General features: G+C 35.1%; 2 protein-coding genes across 13 annotated transcripts in view; both read left to right on the top strand.

The window, feature by feature from the left end:
- LOC142342084 (potassium/sodium hyperpolarization-activated cyclic nucleotide-gated channel 3-like) overlaps positions 1 to 8,752 on the top strand; it is an 87,520-nt gene extending 78,768 nt beyond the window's left edge. The window contains exon 9 of the mRNA XM_075393276.1: positions 7,827 to 8,752. Coding sequence (XP_075249391.1) covers positions 7,827 to 8,636 — 810 coding nt within the window. The 3' untranslated portion in view covers positions 8,637 to 8,752. The remainder of the gene's footprint in view (positions 1 to 7,826) is intronic.
- The window catches only part of LOC142342119 (cilia- and flagella-associated protein 46-like), a 754,419-nt gene that overhangs the window by 394,378 nt on the left and 334,995 nt on the right, over positions 1 to 25,046 (top strand). The gene's annotated exons all lie outside the window — the stretch shown is intronic.

Raw genomic sequence — 25,046 nt, 5'->3', positions numbered from 1 at the left:
GCCTACGCATTTTGACCTAATCCATCGATTTTCCCAACTTCAAGTCTTCCTAGAACTTATCAGATAAACATATGCGTGGTCCTAATTTGGAACCCCCGCCCGGAATTGTGGGAAAAATAGTCCAAGCAGACTCTTGTCCTGCTATTTAATTTGCATGTATCAAAAAGAATTAAATAATTCACTTTTTGCCACACATGAGAAAGGTTTCACACACTAGTTTGTGAACAAGTTTTGTCTGCGTAAATTTTGCCTTTTGTAAATTGACAAATAACCCTTTGTTTATGACTTTGCACAGCCGCCTATGTTGTGTGCTAAGATTTCTTTCAGTTTCATGAGCAGCTCGTTGTGAAATGAAGTATAAGATATAAGAAGTGTTTCTTCTCTCTAGATTAAAAGTATTTTCAACAAGTATTTCACACTAGCGCAATGATCAACTTTGTTGATGGGCATTGCTTCTCATTAGACCCTACATGATGTTTTCTATGTTGAGACACAAATTAGTTTCACAAAAGAGCGTGAACACGGAAGTTTATTCACGGCGAACTGAAATAGATTCGAATGCGCGTCTGTCGCTTATTCAATCTGTATTTAATGTTTTAATTTGTTAATGTTCCCTTTAAAAATTTATCACCTATTTATATTAACATTTTAAGCTCTAGTAAAACCTATCGCGCTGTAGAAGAGTATGGGGGGGGGGGCAAATGCAAAATGTTCAAACGTTTAAAAGAACCATTTTTGAACTTGCAAATGTCATTTACTTTTGAAAATTTATTCAAGTCTTAACCGTTTTCAGTACATTCACCTGATGTAAATAATAGCAAAAGTGAGAATTTAAGACTTCTGAAAACGCTCTCCATTTGTTGTTCTTAGCACTAGAGTATTAAAGAGGTTAAGATCATGATCGAAACTGAGTAAGCTCCTCGTATTGTTTGTGTACTTAAACGGGGTCTTTGTGGCTTGGGAAAACTGGCTTCTTTTCGCTCCGATAGTCGGGTGCCATAATGTTATCCCGGGGTACTCTGTAGGGCGGAAAAAGTTAGTAGTCGCTGTTTTGTTTATTTGTTAACCCGCTGTGACAGTGTACGACGTATTAGCACTCTAGATTATGATAGTTTTGCCAAGATAAACAAGTCACAACTAGAGCCAATTTTACTTTGGGAGCACTCCTTTAGAAAAATTCGACAAACATGAAAGCGAACCGGGCACTAGGCATAATTTGAACTGTTTAAAAGCGCAAATTTTTTTCTTTATTCATCGCGGTCATTGAGATTGTGCGCAATCCATGTTATCGCTAGCCGGTGTCCCTCTTTTTCACTCCTATTCATTTAACCCCCTGTCATTTAACCCCGATTTATTCACCTCTGTATCATTTAACCCCTCTATCATTTCACCCCGATTTTAAATTGGCAATATAATCATTTGGCCATGCCTCGCGGGCCCTGGCCATGCCTCAGCGGCCCGTGGGACTTGATGAAATGATAGAGGGGTTAAATGATAGAGGGGTTAAATGAATAGGAGTGAAAAGAAGTAGATCCCGCTAGCCATGGCCCCTGTAGTTTGGTGAATGCAAAGCCTAGAAAAATGTCCAGGAAAAAAATCCCCACGGAAAAAAAAACCCAGTCGATTCCAATAGGAAAAAAACGGAAGTCAACATCGAATTAACACAGAATTTCGGTCGTAATATTTTGTTCGGTTGTGATAGGTTCATATCAATACCAATATCATATTAATACGTTTTTTTCCAAATTACTAATAAACTCTTAAGTTTCTAAAAACTTCTGAAAATCAAAATCAATTTCAAATTAAAATTAAATTTTAATAATTAAAATTCGGAGCCGGAAAAGAAAATTGCCGATGAACTTCAAAATCAAAGGCAAGATTTCAACGTTAGTTGATCTGAAACTACATTTCTGAAACATTACTCCAAAGTTCTGCTCAGTGAAATTTTCTGTCAATTTTGCACACCGAGCGTGAAACTGTTTTGCCCGATAGTTCTTTCACCGTATTCATTTTAATGAGCACTTGGACTTGATTTGAAAGGGAGACGGTTGCTCTTTTTCATCCAGTGTGACTTCTTAACAATATTTATCATTTGGTGGACAGTTATCACGTCACAATCTTGAGTGACAGGCGCCGCAGACATTTCGGGAACATTTTGAGTGTTGCGATGATTTGAACAAATGGCGCCTCATATTTGCTACAGTTGAATTTAACTGACATTTGATAGTTGTTGTTTACTGGAGATAGAATGAGAGATAGCGAGAGAAATCTCTTGAGGGCTCAATCTTAACCTAATTACAAGCATACAGCAAGATTATAGACAATATTTTATTAATAAAGCTTTTCTCAAACTTATGAGTTTGGCATTTACTTAGCTCGTTATACGTCTGTTCTTGAGCCCCTTGTATTAATTGTCTCCCAATAAATTGCCCTCCTTAAATTCTGCCCCCATATCTAGGATTGAGGGAAATCATGCCTAGCTTTCACAAATTCAATCCAAAAACTTAAAGCGCCAATTCTTTTTTTTTTGAAAGAAAAACAACTGTATTCGTCGAGCGAATGAGATACGAATGGTTCAAAGCAATTCTGACCAGATTATAATCAGACTTTTCTAGTCCAAAAGTAACGTCAAATTGGGAAATGTTTGCGAATTTTTCCGGAAGATGTTAAGTTTAAAAATATTTGCAAATCTTCACTGCTGAAGTTCAAATTTGCAAATATTTGAAATTCGGATAAAAAACATTAAAACAACCCGTTGAAGCAGCCAGAGCTACTTCTTGAAATACATAAGCCATCCCACTCGGATGCTATAACATCATCTGAGTTTGGTTTCAACACAAAATCAGCTTGCCTCGACTCTGCTAAAGAGTTGCTGTAAATATTTCCTAAAACATTGAACAAAAAAACGTTCATCTTCGCCTTTGTCCACATTGAATTTTTTAACTGCTTTTTGTTGTAAGTTATTTTTAAATACTCATGTCAGAGGAATGCAACAAGGTTTTGGGGGGTTTCAAAACTCCTTTGTTGTTATACACACATCTTTTAGCTGTCTTAGTTGAAAGCTTATAGTTATTATGACTTTTATAAATATTTGTTTTCTAAGAAAAAAAATGGGATTTTTTTTAGCTTTGTCGCTTTATCATGTTGTTTTATCTTTTTGCATCATCTGAGTCACGAAAGACCGAATACTCATTCCATTGATTGAAAATTTAGTCGTAATACAGTTTCATGCTTCAAGCAATGGTTTTTCCGACTTTTTATACTTTCGATTTTTGGACATTTGACCGTTTTCAAGTGTTTTGTCCTGTAATATTATTACATTAGTAAAAACTCACATATGACTTTAATGGCGTTGAGAAAAGGCGCAATTGGTCATTTCTAACGTTTTTGTTGAATTGATTATGGTTTTGACTGCTTGGTCATCGTTTTCTTGCTAATTTTAATTGAGTTATTCGTTCCTGCTAAGATTGAGTGCAATTACATTTTTGTAGTGACCTTTACCGCTGACAGCTGGACCCCAGGTTTGTGACCTACCATCTCAACTTGGCTCAAACCGCACTATTATTTTTATTTTTTTTTTTAGTTTCACCCAATAATTGTTTTGTTACCTCATTTCTGTTAATGGGAAGCAAAATTGACGGCAGTCTGCTCTTCTAAATTTCTATTGACCTCTCAATTGAGTATAAAGGAAAAAAGAAGAGACGGTCGGAATTGACGTCTTTAAAGGATTGTCAATTAATAATTGAGGTGATTGCAGTGCGCGTGCGATTGCGTATATGTTTGCACATCAATGCGATTGTCAAAGTGAATGTATGAACAGCAGTCTCATATTTTTCCAACCTCTGCCGAAAGTTATTGATAGCTTTTGTCTCTGAGGTGAATGCGTAGGCGATCATTTTATGGGCAGCTGCGGGAATCCATTTTTGTCTTCGCCAAATAAAAACTAATCAAATAGTAATTAGCTTCATATTACATTATGGAAAAACATACTCTTTCCATCCTTAGGCGTCGTTTTTGTATACATGTTTCTCCGGAGAGTGTTTTACTTTTGTGGAACCAGGTCATGTAAAATATCAGATTGAGCTTTGTTTCCCGCGGAGGGTTAATTAATTTTTCATATTTCTGGTCCCTCCCCGATCAATTACAATTTTGAACAAAGCAGTGTGTTTTTGATGTGAGTGTTTGTTCATGCTTTTTCAACATTAGGCGTGTTCCTGTAATGAATCAAATTAGACGGACATAAGTTTACTTCCAAATAATATATCTTTTTATCTAATGATAGCCCTACAATTCGTATCAATTTAATTAGAACAAGCTCTGTGCACCTCTTCAAAAGTTCAAATGCAACAAATCAAATTTTAAATTCGATGAGAACGGAAAAAATTCTGAAAAGCAACCAAAAAATTTACCAGAAAGAAAAGAATGCATATTAATTTGACACAAAATACGCCACAAATATGAACTGTTTTGATCCTGCGATATTTTTATATCAGACGACCACCAACATTCATTCTCTTCCTGTGGAATAGTTCTGATTTTTCAAGATTCATTTTCTTGTTCTTATTGTTTTGATGCGTGGTGAATGGTTTTGACTGTCAGAGGAGTGTTTTTTTTTAAAATGTTAGTTTGGCTCATCCGTTTTGACCGTTTTAATTTTTGTAGGAATCATTATTTCAACCATCCAGATGTATTTGAGGTTCTAGATGTATTTGAAAAATTGAGGTTCTAGTTTTTAAATAGCTTTTACAGAATCGATTATATCTTTTATTATAAAATCTTGAAATCTCCAATATGAACTTCCCTTAAAGTAAAGCAGGATCAATTTCTCTACAATCACATATAACCACGCTTGAATGAAACCGTGATTTCAGTTCTAAAAACAAAATTTGCAAATCCTTAATTTCAATTTTATTTCCTAAAAAGTCGTCAATTGAAGTTGTTGAAAATCGAGTGATCAAATAATTTCTGGGAAACGTTCATTAAACAACTTAAGTTTAGCAAAAAATGATTTTATGAACTGATTTCGTAAAAATTTGCTCTGAAATGGAAGAATTGGTTCAATAACATTAAAAAAAATTCGTTTGGAAAAAATTGAGGCTAAAATTGTTTTCACTGATTTCAGTAATCTCGTAAATTCTAACTGTCAGAAAGTTGTTGTGCTGCAAATTTGTTTATGTTGTTTGCTCTATTTCTAGAAGTTTGGGCTCAATTTTTCAAAAATCTTATCTACCAAGAGGAAGGGAACATTGTACTGCAAAAATGGCCGTGTGGAATAAGACCAGTGTCTGCAACCAAGAACTTTTTACCACTTCGTACCAGAATTAAACTTATGAACCCAAAAGTTTTCAGTTATTTCCACTATAGTCCTGTCCTATTGAGTGGAATTAAGCGTTTTCTTCTAATTTGGACTTGAAAAACAATTCAACTGAACAATAAATTTTTGCTTCAAATTACATCTCATGATTATGAAACATCTCATGGTTTAAAGTTACCGTATGAATTACTCCCTTTTCAGTTCTTTTTGAGGATTGAAGAAGGCACTTACTTGCAGAAACTTTTATCGAGTAGAGCTCCAGTTTTCTTAGAATTAGTGGTTCCTACACTGCATTTCCAAAATGACACAAGAATAATTTCCCTCCATTTAGACGTTAAATACAAATCACACTACCTTAAGAATTGTTTTCTCGCCAGTGCTATAGAATTTGGGAGTGAGTAAAGAATCATGGCCCAATTCTATAAGCAGTTTCAAATTTCCTATAATTTATGTTATTGGAGTCTATCACGGAGAGAATTTGATTTTATTCAATATTGGTTTTATTGATACGTTTTTTCCACAACTAAATGGTTTTTAAATTGTACCTTTAGCCTACCATTGGCGTGGCAATTATATATCTTGGGAATTCAAGTGTTCTTTTTTTCTAAAATTTTCTAGAAACCAAGCAGTAGTTGGTTGAAATAAACACCTAATTTTTCAGAAATGCTGCCTTATTTGTCGTGGAAGTACCTCAAATACTTTTTGGAGTATGATAATTAGGCTCTGCTTTTTTAATCAAATATGAATATTTTGTGACTCAAATCTGTCTGTAAAAATAGTTGATCTCGAATAATTTTGATTGATGAGAAGATTTTGGTTTAATCCTGAGCTGAAATAGGCCTGACTCATGAAAAGAATATTTGACCTCGAATTTGACCTTTACTATGTAACTGGCGCCATTTTTCCACTTCCCTCGTCTGGACTCATGTGGTCTTTACATAAAGTCGAGGCCTTGATTGGGGTTGCACTGGTACGACCATATGTCAAACATTTCAATTTCTGAATTTCCAATCAATCCCTGATATAATTTTAAAATACTGGTACGAACATTGCTGCTTCTGTTCATTAAATAGAATTCAAATAAAATTCGGGAGCATTGTCTTCCTGTTAAATGTACTATAGATCCCAATTTTTAGATCTCTACCGGTCCAAAGCGTATTTATAGGTTAACAATTTTTGGCCCTCCTTTGAATTTGATTTTGTGACTGTGGCCATTGAACGAAACGCATTCAACTGCGTTAAATTGCTTCTCTCTGGGGTCATCCAGATATAACTACCCAGACCCCCAACCCCCACCCATTTATAGTTATACTAACTGAGTGTGGCATTCCCCCTCTTTTAATTCTATTTTTGGCAGTCGATTGACAGACAATATGCCAGTGTTTTCCCATAAACTCGTCTTATTTTCGACTGCTCAAGGTTCCAGAAATGTCCGGACACTTCTTCAGTCATTTCAATCTGTCTGCAACACTCTTCTTCTTAAATTGTCTTTTTTGTTTGATATTAGAATGGGCTTTGAAAAGACGCTCTCGTGACTGATAGCTGGAAAGCCAGCCAGTAAGTGTCCACATGGCCTTGAATGAAAAAGAACCGGAATAAAGAAATGAATAAATGAATTGGTGTATTCGCATACAGCTGTCTACTTCATGTCTTCAATTCACTTTTTTTACTGATGCCTTTCTTGTAATAATTTAACTGCCTCCAAGATAATGCTAACATAAACAAACCAACAAACACGCTACACGGCAGGGTTAAAGAATTAATCAACAACCCAATTTGATCATTAACCCAAATTCCACGTGTGAATTTTTTATATACTGAACGGCAAAAGTAAGTTAGCACCCCCTATTTTCACGAAGTAAAAGTTCAATTTTTGAGGCAATATTATTGCAACTTAAAATCAAATTTCTACAATTTTTACACCATTGATCCCCTCCCTACACTAGTCCTCCTCTCGCATACGTATGAAGTTCAGATAATACGCATTGTTCCCTTACCAGAAATCCAATTGTAACGTTGATTTAAAAATGGGGTAAAAATCATATTCGAAATTTGATTTTAAGTTGGTGTAAAATTGCCTCAAAGCAGGGGGTGCCAACTTACTTGAGTATATCTGCTTCAATTGAGCATCAACAAACGTCCATTTGAAAAGCAATACCGCTTCTAACTGTTGTTAGAGTGTTTTCTAGTAAACAAAAGGGAAAGGTCATAAAGATGGGCAAAAGTATTAGCTCTGATTACCCATTATTTTGCGTGATATTTCTTAGTAAATGCCAGTATTCATTCAGTTAAAAGTTAAGAAGGTCATTGGAATTTTGATATCTTTCACTACCTCCTCATGATCGGCAAAGAGGTTGAATATTTCTACACCAGATTTTCAAGCTCTTTTTACGATTCTTGAACTTGAAGCCCCTCCCCTAATTATTCCATAATGAGAGGGGTAAGTCTTTATCAGTGATGAGTGAGGATAAGGGGAAAGAGTTGACGATGATTCATCATTGCTCATGTTTAGATGATATCAACAATGAAAGAGAAACTGGACCAACTATTGCAGTACCATGGCATCCAACACCACTACACAGCCACCTCTCTTCTATCTCAGGCAGCCACCACACCAACTTCTATGACGTCACAGTCCTGCTCAACTGCAGCAGAAAATAACAACACTTCACTAGGTGCTACTAATCCGAACACCCCTACTAACCCTCTCACTTCAAAGACACCCGCCTCCTCCCCAACATCGCCCTCTAGTGCCCATCAGAACTACCCCTCACCTGGCGACAAAGATAAACAACAACTACAACAACAATTTTTCAGTCCCGGACAAAATAGCATAATTGAAGAAGAAGAACTAAATGCAGCGAGTGTTAACAGCGAAGCCGCAGAAAAATTGGTCGATGTTGAAAACGATCCTGTTGAAAATTATGACGGTAATATGAATGAAGGTGAATTATCTATTCTACCAAATCATGCCCCAAATACTAGCAATAATATTAATAATAGTAATAATCCTAGCAATAACAATAGTAGTAGTAGTCATAAATATATTAAAAATGCCAAACACTTTCTCAGACGAAAAAGCGGTGGGGCGTCAACCGGTCAAAGGTCGCGTCCAGAATCCTTTGAGCAATGTCTAGCCGGATCTCTGGACAATTTCGACTACGAATCATTTGAAAACTGTCACTTCCATTGTGCTAGTTGTACCTGTTACCCTCCCAAGAAACACCCCAAAAGACGTATGCATTATTTGGACAACAACCCCGTCACAATTAACCTCTCTTCCAACGGACTTTCCACTCACGACACTGAAACTGCAGTCTAACTGAAAACATTTAAAGGCCTATTTTCGAAATCGCCGCAAAATTGTTGTTGATTTTCTATCAGAATACATTAGAGTACAGATATTAATTAATTAATGCAATAAAATGTTTATGTTTGCTATTTTTGAAGGAAGTATTTTTTAGTGTGACTCCAATTGAGACTGAAATTGTATTTTGTTCATTAAAACAAGCTGTTTGTAATTATATAAGAAAACCCAGGCTGAGGTCCTCGCTCAAAATCAACCACGATCAGATGCACCTCGACGATAATTAGCCATGACGAGACGATACCTGGTTAATGATAAGCGAATAGGCAGTCTTTTAGTAAGGTCCTCCCTCCACAGTGTTATGGGTTCTCGCTCGGTGGGCTGGTCCAGGGTTGCACAAAATTTTGGTCAAAATGTAATCACTGAAACTTTTCCACAGTAAATTGAACCTTCGTCAAAAATAACGGTGGATTAGCTTATTTTGATAGAAATAAAAATATAGTGAGCTTCAACAGTTGTCAAAAAATTTCCAAAAACTGGCAGCAAATTAATCTTAATGATTTGATTGATTTAGACGTTTCGATCTCTCTTTTTACCTAAGAATGCTGAAAAAAATTGAGAGATGAACAATTTGATTTGTCAATTTTATGAGAATTGGTTCAGGTTTTGTTGAAAAACAAAACAATTTCACAGTAAAATGAGCGAACAGTTCAGGAGACTGGCTCTCAATCCCTTATATTTTTTTTATCTATTTTATATTGCAATTCAGATAGTTTGCACTGGTATTTTATGTGGCAACATTTTCAAAGAATTTTTGATCCAAAGCTATAATTATTTTATTTCTTGAGCAATCGAGAAAAAGTTTGGGTTCGTGTCACCTTTTATTAAAAAACTCTCTCATCTTTAAAATTATGAGGCTTTAAAATAAGTTTTAAAGCTTCTAGATTTATTTTGAGGAACTATTTGTTTCCGGTCTTAGACCATACGAAAAACAAAATGATTAGTGTTTTTCTGAAACAGTTTTAAAATCTAAAAGAATCTAAATTTAAAAGACCTAAAAGAGTGATTCAAACGAATTTTAAAAATCTAAAACTAAAAGAGATTTAAAAAGCTGTAAAAGATTTTAATAAAGTTTTGATTGTTTAAATTCATCTTAACGAAAACAAGACGGCTCGTGCGAGTCTTTGCGCAGCACAGAATGTCCCAACATACCTCTGCAGGTTGAAAAACAAATTATAATTTCTGTCAGAGAAAATATTGGCAGTAACCCAATGCAAATCGTATGCATTGGATATAAGTACGTGTACTGTTTGAACAAACAAAATAGACTTTTCGCCAGACAAAAAAATCTTCAAAAAATCTTTGAAAGATAAATGTGGTACAATCTGAAAGACACAGACACTAAACATACAAGCACACACATAACACACTACACAAACAAACAACAAACCAACGTACAAAAACAAAGCCCGGCACCAAAAAGTTTGAAATTCAGTTTTTGACAAGTGGTCAATACTCCATGAGGGCCACTGTTCATTCATGTCTTCTTTTTTTCTACAAATACTAGGCTTCGATAGGCGCTACTGTAAACTTTATACTGAACTTTGAAAAATATTTTTTTGAATTTATTAGATTTTTCTTCATTTTGGATAATTAATGAGCATAATAGGACAATTCATTTCAAACATCTTGCAGATGCTTGATCAAAGAGACTTAGAAACACACAATTATTGTAGGACTTATTTTGTAATAATTTGCAGCAATTAATAAGCAATTCTTCTGCTTTTGTCAGGATTTTTGACATTTTTTGCATTCTGCCTCACTTTGTGTCCGACGTTTAAAAGAAATTAACACTCTCAGACAACCTATTGCTCTATCTTTCAGACACTCACATACCATGCAAGTTTCAGTCAAATAGACACCTATTTACAACCACACTTAAGTACCTAAATACAAATCCCGGTACCAACAGAAAAAAAATTGGCATCTCATCTTTACTCAATTTTCCTCGCTGTCCGATTTCGTTTTGATTGTTTATTGAATTATTCTTTCATTTCTGATTTTTCTTGGGTGTGATACCTCTGACTGTAGAGGTAGGCAATTGAGCAGTTAATGCTTGTCTATTTTGGATAGGTGTGATTCGTGGTGCTAATCCACTGTAATTTGTGCAGCTTAAATTTACAGTCTATACTTTTACTAGACAATAGTGTAACAATTGTAACTCTATTCTGACAATGTGAAATACTGACTCAATTCCACAATAAACTATTCTTGCTTCAAAACAGGAGAGATTGACAAGCAACTGAATTTGAGGATAACTGATGAAAGAATGAAAATCGATATCAATAATAAAGTGGAAAGTGTGAACACATCTGATTACTTGACTTTTTGTTCGGAGGTAAAACTTACATAAGTGAATGACTTGAAGGATTATAATTAAATTTAAATAACGTAAAGGCAACTAATATTTTAGTACATTTTCGAACATTGATATAATCGTATCACATATCCGTGACTTTGACGAAAAATTTAAAAACTGCATGTTAACAAATTTTTAAATAGAAATAACATAATTGCTTGTTAGTATAAATAATAATTTAATGTTCACAATACCGATAGAAATTTCGATGACAACATGAGACATGGGAACATTGTGGTTTTCCAGATTAAATTAGTGAACGTGTAAAAGGTCAGTAAATAAAAACGAAAATAACCCAACTGCTAAAAAGAAAGAGCAAATGCAACACGAATGCAACTTGTTTAGAATAAAGAACAATTGAACTACATAAAATTAAAGTTTTTGCCATTAATTAGGCTGTCATGACCAAAAACTATTATTGATGAATGAACAATTAATGTGTCAACAAATAATTTAAAATTGCAGAAACTAAAGGGAAATGCATAACTTGAAATGGGTTGTATAAGATTGTTTTCTAATTTGATTCTGCGCATGAAAAACACTCATACTGACTTCTCGTTCATAGTCAACATAATTGTACTCTTCAGGAGTACTAGTGCCGATTTGTCGGATACGAGAATCCGACGGGCTTACAGTTGGCAGTTGGAACGATGTTTCGACTAGTGGTGGTTGCGATGCTTCATACTGTATAACTGTCTCAATGACAGGATTAGCATGTCTTGGACGTTTGGAATCGTCACGGACAGAGCAAACAAAGCTCTCAAATCCCTAGTGGTCGGGTGCTCTGCTGTTCCTTTTTTGTTTGAAATTGTTGGACATGACGTTGTCGATGCGGCCGACGTTTTGGAAGTGGCAGACGATTTTCGGCCTCAACTTGTGGAGGCGTGGGGCTTTGGTGGTTTTCTGGAGGACGTAGTTTTCGAGATGTTGCTATTTGCTGACGAAACTCCCGACATATTATCTGCCTGACGATTTCAGATCTTAAAGTTGCCTCTGTACTTAGGTTATTTTCTTCGAATATCTCTTCTTCGGTTATTTTGTCATAGGGGAGTAGACGCTTTGAGCATACTGCCCCAGGTCGGTATTTCGTTCGGTTTTTGTGCCGATTTTAGCTATGTCGCTATTACGGACCTTTACCTCACGAACATCGGGTTCTTTGATCACTGATGTTGTCGGGGATGTACGTACCACTGTGCTTCCAGGTGCCAATGTGTCCCAAAGGCCTCGTAAATCCCGCATTGACCTTTTCTACAAAATTCTGGCCAGCTTCAGCTCGATTGATTGTTCCGATCGTGGTATCGGGTTAATTAGCTTTGGGTTAAGAATAAAACGGGAGACTGTTTTATTCTTTTTTCCGTTGTATCTTTGGCCCGCATCCCCTGGGTTTTTGTTATTTCCTCCTCATTAAGTATGTCGCTCCGTTCCCCCTGTCACCAATCTGTTATCATCGAGGTGATTTTCCACTGGGTCTGTGTGTGCATCTAAATAGTGATTAAGATTAATTTCATAGTAATGTTTGGTTAATTTTGGTGTTGTACTTATATTGCTAAGTGTTGTTTTTGGTTTTCTTCCCAAGTGTGCTTGGAAAAGTGTTACATTTGTAGTCTTTTGTTTGCATATACATATTTGATACCCTATTGACTTTAATGATTCTTTAATTTTGAATGCATCAATTCTATAAACCAACTTCATACCGCTTAGTCGTCTTTTAATTGTTTGCATCAAACGTTCCACTAATCCAATTGCTCTGTGATCATTAATAAATGTTATTATTATTTTGTTTGCAGAAAATTTTGATTTTATTTCCTATAAAACAGCGAGATTAATCTAGAAACTAATATTTCTAGAAACTCCGTGTATTTGAATATATTGATCTAGTAATTTAACTGCATTCGGTCCTTTTGTTTTATCAAAGATTTCTACTGTGAGATACTTCGAAAAACGATCAATACATGCCAGAATATGTCCATCTTTGTCTTTTGCTCTTGTAATCGGTGCACCAAAATCTATTTGTTTTTCTTCATTAGTTTTTGAACAATTTACTAAAGGCTGCCATTTCGACGCTGGAATTACGGGTTTAAGATTCTTACCAATCTCAGTGCATGGTTTGCACTTTGCAGCCTTATTCAGAATTTCTAGATGCATATAAGGCCAAAATGCATACTTTCCGAGGGGAATCATGCCCCAACTTCCTAGATGCGTTAGGTGCAGAGATTAAAATGCTGCGTCTTGTATCGAGTTCGTGATGGCCACTCTTCCGTCAACGCAAACGCATCCCGAACGAACGTGTGGATCTCTCCAGTATGAGTGGAGGTAGGTATTCACGTCCTTGCATCTTTTTTCGTCTCCCTGGAGGATGCAATCCCTGACCTCTTTGAGCACTGCGTCCTTGCTTGCCAACAACGCAAGGAATCATTTTGTAAAGTGCTGCGTCAAGTTGTTTTCGAAAATTTCATCTTTCGAAAGTTCCAAAATTGGAGATGCAGGACCTTCATTCGAGGAGCGGGTGGAGTTTAATCCCGAATTGGGAGTGGATTGAAAGGTGACTCGACCAGTTGTAGTTGCTGGTGGAGTTTGCGGGATGGTATTAGATGCATTCATGTTTGAATTGCTTTTGTAGTGGAAAAGTGCTGCGTTTGCAGAATTGGAAAGAGGCAACTGATTTGTTCGGTGATTTAAGTCAGATCACGCTTGGGAATGGTTTGTTTATTGAGCAATTGAGGTACCTGTGGAATATTTGTGGTTTACGCTGTTAAAGTTCTCTGATTGACAGTTTTGTGGTGTGGAATTTATATAAATTGCTGCAATCGCGTCACGAATGCGGTTAATTGTTGCAACCGCAAATTCCTCATCATATTTGATTGTATTTTTTGCTTATTGATTTGGTTGGCAAGAAATGTAGACTACCAGCCCCATTTTTGCGTCTGGTATATGTTCAATATTAAAATAAAAGGGTAATAAGCAATCTACCCAAAGTTAGACGACTATTGTATGATTTGTTAGATCTATGTTTTTCATGATTGATAGTAATGCTCGATGCTCAGTAATACTAGTGAATGATTTTCCGAAAAAATACATATAAAGTATTTAACAGACCAAACTACTCTTAATAATTCTAGTTCATTAACACAATTGCGGGCTTCATTTGAATTAAGGAATGGAGAAGCGAAAGCGACTGCATGCCAACCTGTTGGTGAACGCTAATAAAGCCCCTAATCCAGACGTCGAGGCATCGCATTTGATTCGGATTTCCAAGTGTGGATGATAGTGTGTATTTTCTTTAGCGTCCGCTACTTTTTCTTTAATATGTATGAAGTGAGTTTCAGGCTCGTTATTCCAAATGAATGTAGTGTTCTTTTTAAGTTGAGGTCGAAGTGGATGACATAATTGAGAAATACTGGGTATCAATTTGCCTAGGCAGTGCAAACATCCCAAAAATGAACGTAATTGTTTTAGTTTTTTAGGTGCTGTTAGATTTAACATAGCCGATGTTTTAGTCTCAAGTAGTGCGATTCCATATTGTGTAAATTTGTAACCCAACCACTCTATTTCTATTTTATCGAAGTAATATTTGAGTAAGTTTATTCTCAAATTATTTTCATCTAATTTGTTAATTCATTTGTTGGCTAACTTTAAGTTCTATTCTTTTGAACCACGACTATTAACTATGATGTCATTTAAAAAACAATGAGTATTATCTTGTCCAACTAAGGTGTAATCCATTACTTTTTGAAATGCAGCCGGCATGTCCATTAACACTTTAAATCCAGTAAGGTATCCACAAATTATGTTAAAGTTGCAATGGCAAGAGTTTTTGGGGTCTAATTTTAATTGACTGCATGCGTATTTCAAATCCAATGTTGAAAAATAAGCTGTTTCATGTGAGGCATTTGTATTCAAAATTTGTGTTATCATGTCAATTAAATTATCAAAATTGGCCATTTCGTATTTATTATGAATTGATGCATTTAGGATTTTCATTTCTAATGCTGTTTTAACGGTTTTATCTCGTTTCACAGTTATTACAAGTGGAGATATGACACTTTTATCTGAACAACTCTTCAATTTTATTATGTGTTTTTCTTATAATAATTTTTAAAGTTCATCATTTACTAAAGGTTGAAGATTTTTAGGGACTCGTCGTCCTTTTTGATGAGTTGGTGTAAAATGTTTGTGAAGTCTACATTTGATTGTGTTTTTTAATGATTAATCGATTCTAGAGATTAAGCCAGGAAAGTCGACAACTATTTATTTTTTGATTAAACATTGATCTTGATCGACATTTATTACTAGTTTAGTTTGTGTCAGTGAAAGTCTGAGCTTTAGAAACAAATCTTGCCCAATTATTGGTCTATGACCTTCTTCAATGACCGTAACGTTGACATTTTCAGCTGCAAAGTCATTGCATTTCGCTGACGTATTAATTACGGCATTAGTCTTGATTAATTCATTAGAGAAGGTTTAAAGTTCGAGATTATCCGGAGACTGTACCCAATAGCTTTCTTGACAATTCAATACCACTGCATTTGCTAGACTTTTATATATGATGGTGAAAACGTACCCCGAATCCACTAATGCTTTTGTCTCAATGTTCCCGAAATGGACATGCATGTTAACCGGCTTCACCTCTCTGATGTTGTCCCTATTAGAAATTATAGCTACACAGTTGTCGTTGAAGTCCTCATAATCAAAATCATAGTTGGCATCTTGAAAACTATGTCTTTGGATCAAAGTTTCAATCTGTTTTTTTTCTCCTACCGTGGCAGAAGTACCAACAGTAGCAACTTCAGAAGAGGTATCGTCGACATTATTGACCCGTGGTTTTGTCTTCAATGGAATCTTCGACTTTCGGCAGACCTTTGCAAAATGCCTAGCTATTTCACAGTTTTTGGGGTTTTTATCACGGGTTTTTGACAATGACTGGTCGATCAGCCGCAACCACAATTAGGACAGACTGATTGCTTCACAAAATTTTTTGGTGTTGATCTAGGTCTATTCCAGGAGTTTTGAAAACTATCAATTTATCAATTGACGTGTTAGCTGCCTGATTTGAAACAGTATATGCAGTTGTTCCCGATATTTTCAATTGGTTTTGAATGCACATCTCAATGTTTATTGGCAGTTCCAATGCTTCCTTGGCCGACCTCGTTTCTTTCAGTGATCCTCTCTGTATTTCACCATCTTGCACATTGGCATTGAATACATCTCGGATTATGGATTCCTCGTGGCTACCAAGATCACAGTTCAGCGATAGTTCTCAAAGACATCCATAAGATTTTTCGACTGGCTCTCTTTCGAGTTGTTTTCGTGTTAGAAAAGTATAACGGTCGAATGTTATGTTTCTCTGCTTAGTTAAAACGTTTTCCAAATTATCCCAAAGGTCCTTCATCAAAATTTGGTCAATCTGTGTTGTTGGTTCTTGAGAACCGAATACCCGACGGCCTTCCGTGCCATGGCTGAGCTATTTAAGTGAGACAGTTTTGTTATCACAGAACTTCCAAGGTCTATCGCCGCACAATATTCGTGCCAGCTCAATCTTCTGACACTTGTTGAGCCATGCATTTTTAAGTTGTTCGTTCCGAACTCTGTGATATCTCTCGCTTTGCGCCGTGCTATGGTCAACATCTTCTATATAGATAGGTTCAGGGGGGAAATGACCTTATCTGGTGGTGCCCTATTTGGGGAGGATTGCCAACTTCAGAATTATTCTCTAACGTTCCAATCTCAAAGTAGGGTCAGGTGTTGGCCGTTCCCAAAACGAACTGCGCCATGTGATACCTCTGACTGTAGAGGTATGCAATTGAGCAGCGAATGCTTGTCTATTTTGGAGAGATTGGATTAGTGGTGCGAATCCATTGTAATTTATGTAGCTTGAAATTACAGTCTTTACTTTTGATAGACAATGGTGTTACAAATGTAACTCTACTTTGACGATGTGGACTACTGACTCAATTCCACAATAAGCCATTCTTGCGTCTAAACAGGAGAGACTGAAAAGCAACTGAGTTTCAGAATAACTGATGAAAGAATGAAAATTGATATTAATAATTAGGTGAAGTGGGAAGTGTGAACTCATCTGAATACTTGACTTTCTAGTCGGAGGTAAAACTTAACGAAGTGAAGGACTTAGAGGATTATAAATTAATTTAAATGACAAAAAGGCAGCTAAAGATTTTGTACACTTTCGAACTATGATATAACCGTATCACATATCCAAGATTTTGACGAAACATTTCAAAACTGCAGTTTAAAAATTTTTAAAAAGAAATAACATAATTACTGGTTAGTATAAATAATAACATAATGATCATGCTTTGGCTTTCCCGACTAAATCAATTAACATGTAAACAGTCAGTATATAGAGACGAAATTAACCAAACTGCTAAATAGAAACAGCAAATGCAACACGAATGCAATTTGTTTAGAGTAAAGAAAGATTGAACTACATACACATAAAAGTTTTGCCATTAATTAGGCTAACATGACCACAAAGTATTACTGATAAAAGAACAATTAACGTGTCAACAAATAATTTAAAACTGCAGAAATATATACGAAATTCATAAATTGAAACGGAACATTTAAAAATGTTTTTAAGTTTGAGTCGATTGAGGAACATTGGTTATCCCTATGTTTTACCCTTTAAAGAACTAGGTAAACTAAATTACTTTTAGGTGAAGTGAAAATTTCTCATTTTTCAAATTTTTTGGTTGACAATTATCACAATCTGTAGAGGAACTTGGTTTTTCCATTTACAGAAACGTGCAAGGACTGGAAAAAACAATTTGCATAACAATTTAAAAATACAGAGAAGTAAAATATAATTCTTTTTTTAAAAAAGTTGTGAACAAGTGTATCAGAATTTTTCCAACCTGGCTTTAATTAAACCCTTTAACTATCAATTTGATCTTTATTTCCTTACATTAGATAAGATTATTTTGAGCTATCTGCTCTGACATTATAAAGAATCAAATGGAAACGGAAAGTATAAGAAAAGTTCTTCTCCTTTTGTTGAAATATTGACATCGATTGATTTGATGTCCAGTACTTCAAAACGGTTTTTTACGTCTCCAAATTTTTCAAATTACTCAAATTGTTAGTTTTGGTAAAATAAAAAAAAAATTGTTGCAAAAAAACCTGAAATTTTAGAACAAAAAATAATTTTTTTGGCTTTAGTTTGACATTTTTAATTTTTTCTCTTTGCTATTTTGAGAGAGGTAAATTGCCTTCGAAGTTTTTGTTTTTCCAAGAAAAATTTTGATACAAAAAAAAAAGTTCTCACGTTAATTTTTAACCAGCAGAAAACAAAGAGTCGAATAGAAATGTTTTTGAACAAAATTTGTATAACAAATGCAAAATTATTGAGTTTTCAGAAATTTTTGGTTATATAGTTTAACCTACTGCAAAAACTGCCTTCAACGTAACTAAGCTTTACTAAAACATTGGTTTCCATCTTTGATTCTTTGATTTCCGGGTGATCTGTAAACCTCTCCCCCCCCCCCCCCCCCACACCACCTATCGGATTGATGTTTTTTTTCATTTTCAGTTTCCAATTTACAATTCTTCCTTCGAAATTTTAGAGTTTCCCCTTTTCAAATTTCTGATGTTTTTAAAATAAAATGAAAACTAGATCCTACAAAATGTCTTTTTTTTCTCGCCAGCCTAGCCAGCCTAGCATATATAATGCTCTCAAATTTTCGACAAACATTTTTCGCAGAGCACGATTGACATGGAAAATTAGTATGACTGACGAAATTGAAAACCTCCTACACTTAGTCTGTTTTTTTAAGAGTTCGGATGTTTCATTAACATACAAAACGCGTTCTTAAACCGTGCCTCTGGGAACACCACGGTTTACGATAATAATTGCCAAAAAGCAATGCTTATCTAAGTTCAAAACCAAGTTATTCGGATTGCAATTGTCCCATCGAAACAAATTGAAAAGAGCAGTTGACATTGAAAAATTCAAAAACTCTCTTGTTCGATCAGTTTTTTAGACAATTTCTACGCGAAATTGAATTTGAAACTTAATTTTAAAGGATCTCAAAACGGTTACCGTCATTCTTGAAATGTTCAATTGCCGCTCATGTGCTATGAGCTACAACACTCTATCTGTAGATATTTTTGTGGGATGAAGGTTAAACTGTGCTCTGTTATGCCAGGTGTTTTGGCTAAGAACATTTTTTTCATGTTCCGACGCTCAATTCTTGGAGATACAATTGACATCAGTTTTTAAGACCCGTAGGAAAAACATCGTTCGGAATGAAATCTGTAAACAAAATTTGCAAACTCGTGTCTGTGTGAATTTTCCAGCGTTGACAGACTAATCCTTAAAAAAGTCAGGGACATGGTGATTTTTTGTTCGCGAACTTTTCACTGGCTAGATAATTAATTTTCAGGATGAAAAACAATTTGAAGTGGCCGAAATCAAACACAACTTGTCTTTGCCTTAATTCTGAAAGTTCTTCCCCATTCATTGGCCCAAAATTGCTTTGTAGTAGCTCAAATTAGCATTTTGGGAAAGCGTTTCAACGAAATTTTCCCTCATATTATTTGTTTAATAAGTTTATTTTGTTTTAGTGGTTGTTCACATTTTTGGAGTATTACAAGCGAATTTTGTTGATTGTGAATTTGTCCCTCCTTTCCTAATGCAAAGGGACTCATTCAATACAAATTTCTTTTTAAAAAATTGTGCTCATGCGTTTGGTAGGTTAATAGCTGTTTAACCTTTTGTCTTCCGTTTTGTAAAGAAATTGTCTCAAAATTTTTTGTCCTGCTTTCTTTCCATTTTACTCCAAGTAAGAGTAGTACAACAATCAGCTTCAATATGTAGTATGTAATCGAGCGAGCGGGAGAAATATTGAACTCACGAATGGAATTCTAAGTGAACTGAAACAGGTATCCATGAGTGAGTGGAACGCCAAATTATTTTAAGAGGGAGGCACTGTACTAACAATCAGTATGATATGCTTGCAATTTATAAAAAAACGTTTTTAAAGGTTTGCAGCAAAAAAGAGAACCAAAGACCTTCATTTTGAGTAAAACCGGATATCGGCGAAAGAGAAGAGGACATCAAAATTTATGATGCGATACATTATAGAATAATTGATATCAACGCAATAAGTCAGGGAATGTTTAGCAGTAAAAGGGTGGAGCACACTCCCCCGCATGTCGACCGGAAGTGGGTGTCGACAGCATGTATAAATATACGGTACAGCGGCCTCCACGAGGGTGGGCCGTTGCAATGTATCAGGATAGGGTACAGATCCCCATGTATTAAAATAGGGTAAAGCAGAGAGAACCGCCTACGTGTATTAAGATTAGCTATAGCCGAGTGCATGTATTACAATCAGTTATAGCCAAGTTCATGTGTCAAGGTTAAAAACAGCCGACTCTAGGTATTAAGATTAGCTATAGTCGACTACATGTAGTCAGATTGTGTTTAGAGCCAGGTAAAAATATTGAGATTAGTTACAGCCGAGTGAAAGTATAACGATATGGTACAACCACTACATGTATTAGGATTAGGTAGAGTTTTTCCTAAGGGTTGCATCAAGCAGTAATTTTAGAAGCTTAGAGAAGTATCAACGGGTGGGGACACTATGTATTAACATTGGTAGTGCAAAACGCGTCCCCCTAGGGCATTTTATGCCACTTTAAGGAAACTTTTTGCTGCGCATTTTTAAGAATTAAGTTTACAACCGGGTGGGGTACAAATTTTTTTTTGACCTTACAACAAAGGTTTTACCCCAAATTTTCTTGCATAAGTTATGTACTAGTTGTGTTTTGCGCGCTCAATAATAGGAAAAAATCAAATAATAGAACAAAAGGAATTAAAAAGGTTCAAATTTACAGAAAAAAACCAATTTAGCACATGGAAAAACTGAAAACATATAAAATTGTCAAGCAAGATGTATGTTCAGTTATGGTATTTAAATACTGTCAGATTGAACAATGCGTTTGTGGTAGAAATAGGAGAGTCCCATTTTTGTCTGATTGTACGTACTAACATAGTCATTTATTGTTCTGAAGCCCCTATTTCTTGAATTAAGAGCGATAATTTCATCAATCACACTGTGATAAATCTCCATTGGACCGTCTCCGTTCTTTAGTGTTTTTTTGTTAAGATTATTGCTGTTTATTTTTACTGAACTAATTACTTTGCTATCCAACTTAAAATGGTCAAACCATGTATCGTACCAACAAGAAGTTTTGCTAGGAAGTCAAAAAATTTCCTTAGAGAAACCTGGTTCCCGTTTATCTTCTCACTTTTGTTAAGAATTACTCATTCTATGAAAGAAAATTTGTTGAGAAATAAACTTTTCTGAGCTAATTTAAAAAGGCAGAGTCTATCGCCATCTATATTTACAGAAATTTTTCCTAATGTAGTAATCTGTGAAAGAAACTATAGTAGAGCTCCAACATAAACAGTTGAGCGTATTGAATAATAGAGAAACCAACATTTTTAGTCTGTTAGCGTTCGTATTCGATTTTTCTAGCTCAACTTTTTCAAGTTCTTTTGAGACATTGTTCAGTTACCGAAACGACTTTAGATTGTTTTTAAGGTCTTCTTTTCATTCTTGTAGCTGGTCTCTCTATGTCTAATAGTGTCCGTAATCCTATAGCCAAAAGAACTGTTACCGAATGAAATCTTAGTCTCAGTATCAAAGCTGGTTTCATGATTAGAACCTTTGGCGTGCTTTGAAACATTGATTTGTACATTGCAGACCTTAGCTGAGGTAGAAATTGATTTTGGGTTAATAATTTTTTTACAGCCTGCTGGAAGCATTTAGCGTTCGCGGAGGCCATTCCAGTAAGTTATTTTTCGACAGCTTTCTTTCTCATATAATTCTAATATCAACTCGACAACCATTGGAATTTCCTAAAATAGTAGGAGAATTTGACTTCAATCCCTCGGTAATCTCCAGACCGCATTGTACATATTCAAACGTTTTTCAATCTGTTTATTTGGTTAAAAGAATATGTCGAATTAGAAATATCTTGAAAAAAAAATTTCAAGTTCTGTATGAAGTGATTTCTGAAATTTTTTTTGTTTCTAGCACTTTCCAGAAGGAGAAACTCCCTGAAATCAACAATATTGTACCCTCAACGATATCGTTCTACATAGTCTGTTCTCAGCTCATCAAGTTTTGTTTTTTCTAATTCTTTTTGTTTGCTCCTCCGAGGGACTTGTTTTAGATTACTGACAAAGACATAAACTAAAACAAAACAACTCATGATTCAAACATTGTAATGCAAAGAGCGCTAAATAATTCAGCTTGAAAAAAAACCGGTCTTTTTGTTTTTCTAATCCTGTAGTAGCTCTCAAAAATACAATCATGACCTCAAAATACATTTTACAATGTGTAAAAGTTCTCAGATGTTCAAGAATTGTTTTTTTGGCCTTTATTTTCCAAAAATCTCTATTAAGCTCCCGTCGTGTAATAAATTTAGCAGGCAATTCTTGATATTTTGAAAGGTGATAAACTTGACAATCTTCAATACCAACAAACATTTTATCAACTCTTTCCACGTTTCCTCTCAAGGTGCGATCAACCGCTTCTTTTCTGGGAAAAACACAAAATGAGCCCACAGTCATATCCTCTCGTAATTTCTTGTTCAACTTTTTCTTCAGCGTCAAGAAATGGGAGTAATAACTAATTCGTTTTACAGACCTCAGCTCAATATTAGCATCCACGGAAGTTGTTTAACTAAGTCGTTTTTAGGAGCGGTTTTTCTGTTTAATGCCAATGTCAGCTCGACGAAAACAGGAATTTTTAAAAGCTTTAGATTACTTCGACTTGTTGTTACTATCCAAACGTTTTCCAATCTCTTAAGTTCTTAGAAGAATTGTCTGCATTAGGAAAATTCTGTCTCATGAGATCTCTGACCTTTTTGTTTTTATTTTTTTTGACAAGAGACACCCCCTGAACTCAAGAATATTGTACCATCAACAATATTGTTCCACGTAGTCTCTTCTAAGTTTATCATGTTCGACCTTTCTAATTCTCTATGTTTAGTTCTTGGAGGATCTTGTTTTCGATTACTGACAAAGATAACTTTTACAAAGAAAATGAAATGCAATGAGCGCAAAAAATATCTGTTCTAAAACAGTTCTTTTTGTTGTTTTTCTGGTGCTGTAGTAACTATCAATATTACATTCGTGACGGTTAGATTTATTTTAAGTTGTGACAATGTTCTCAGATGTTACAGATCTGTTTGTTTGAGTGTTGATTTTTTGAGAATCTCTATCAGGCTAGCATTTTGGGTAAAATCTAGTAGGCTTTTCTTGATGCTTTGAAAAGTAATAAAACTGATTATCTTCAATACCATCAATTGATTAACGAAGGCTTTCCAAGTTTCTTATCGTGGTCTGAGAACTCGTTTCTTATCGCGTTTCTGGGAAAAACAAAAGATGAGGCCAGTCATGTCTTCGCGTAAAAGATGAGCCCTTCGTAATATCTTCGCGTAACTTTTCATGTAAATCTTTGCCAGCTTCAACAAATGGACAAAATATGTTGTTAATGCGTTCGTGGATACCAATATCAGGCACATTGAGATGTTTGCGTCTGATTTTCATCATACGCTATCCTCTATTGTGAAAAAGTTCAATTTTTTCCTACATTTTTGCTGCGTTGGAACAATGTTTTTGTTGTTGTACCGCTCGATAAAATTGGTAAATTTCAATGTTTGCTCTTGCCTCCAGACAACTTGCTGTTAGTTGTTGTTGTCATTTCCAGACGGTGGCACAGCTTTCAACAATAAGAATTTCAATGCTTACCGTTTCAAAAGTTCAGTATAGCAATTTAAATAAATTGGTAGAATCAATCTAGAAGGTTTTATAATCTCTCAAATTTTAGGAGACATTCGTAGAGAGGGAGAAAATCATCATAATCATTCATATGTGAAGGAAAATTCTGTAATCAGCTGTCTTATATGCTAAAATGATTAAGTCGAGGGATGAAAATCAGCAACGAAATTTGAGGATTTCGACAAATTGTACATCAAAAAAATTGAAGGACCAAAGTTATTTGTTGGTATAAAAACAGTAGGCTGAATATCACGCTCAGATTAAAGTTAGGACCTGAAACTTCTCACAATTGATTCCAGTTTGATTAAAATTTTTGCTCAAACGTTCAAAATGATGCTGTAAGTCAAAAAATTAATTTTTCTGCATTTAGAAAAAAGCATATATATGCCAGCTCCTTCACCTTTCTCAATAATTTCGTATTCACAACTCAAACACTGGAGCGTCACTATTTTTTGTCCTAGTAGTTTTTTTGTTCTAAATTGTGCTCTGATTATCTTTTCAAAGCAAAAATTTTTATCTGCATTTCCAATAAAAAAAGCTTCTAACGTTTATGCAACTTTACCACATAAAAAGTAAGGTTCAATGGTCATATTATAAGAAGTTGTGACAGACTGTTTCATTTTTTCCCAAACAAGAGGTTGTTTTGCAAATTTTTAGCTGTTCAGAGTGTACGCAAACCAATGGGAGTCAAACATAGCCAAGTTTAGCAACTTGTTTTTTATAATCAATGTGTGAAATTCTGAATCCGTCAATTTTACCGAAAAAACTTTTACATATTGTGTACAGACTCTGAGTAAATATGATGACCTCTATATTTACTCCATTCTGCATGACGCTTGGAACGACCTGCATGCCTAAAAAATTTATCTCGTCTGAGGCAACAAAATTGCTGAAAAAAATTGTTACTGCTGTCACATAATACATATCTCAACACTTCTGTCGGCCAGTTTGTCAAAAAGAATACAATTGCAATTTCAATATTGTATATATATCTTTTGTGTTTCATCGCATTTTTTCCGCAAATACGAGACTACTGTTCGGAAAACTTAGACTCAAATAAGACAGCACTGAATATGTTTGGTATCGTTTTTAATTCTATTGATCCATCCAAACAAACAGCTACAGCTTCGAACTAGCAAAGAGAATTTTTGTAAATCTCACAGTAACCATTCGATACAAGACAATTCACATCCGA

The sequence above is a fragment of the Convolutriloba macropyga genome, chromosome 1 (assembly GCF_964194025.1).
Source record: "Convolutriloba macropyga chromosome 1, txConMacr16.3, whole genome shotgun sequence".
Classification (NCBI taxonomy): domain Eukaryota; kingdom Metazoa; phylum Xenacoelomorpha; order Acoela; family Convolutidae; genus Convolutriloba; species Convolutriloba macropyga.
This window is presented reverse-complemented; position numbering and strand designations above follow the sequence as displayed.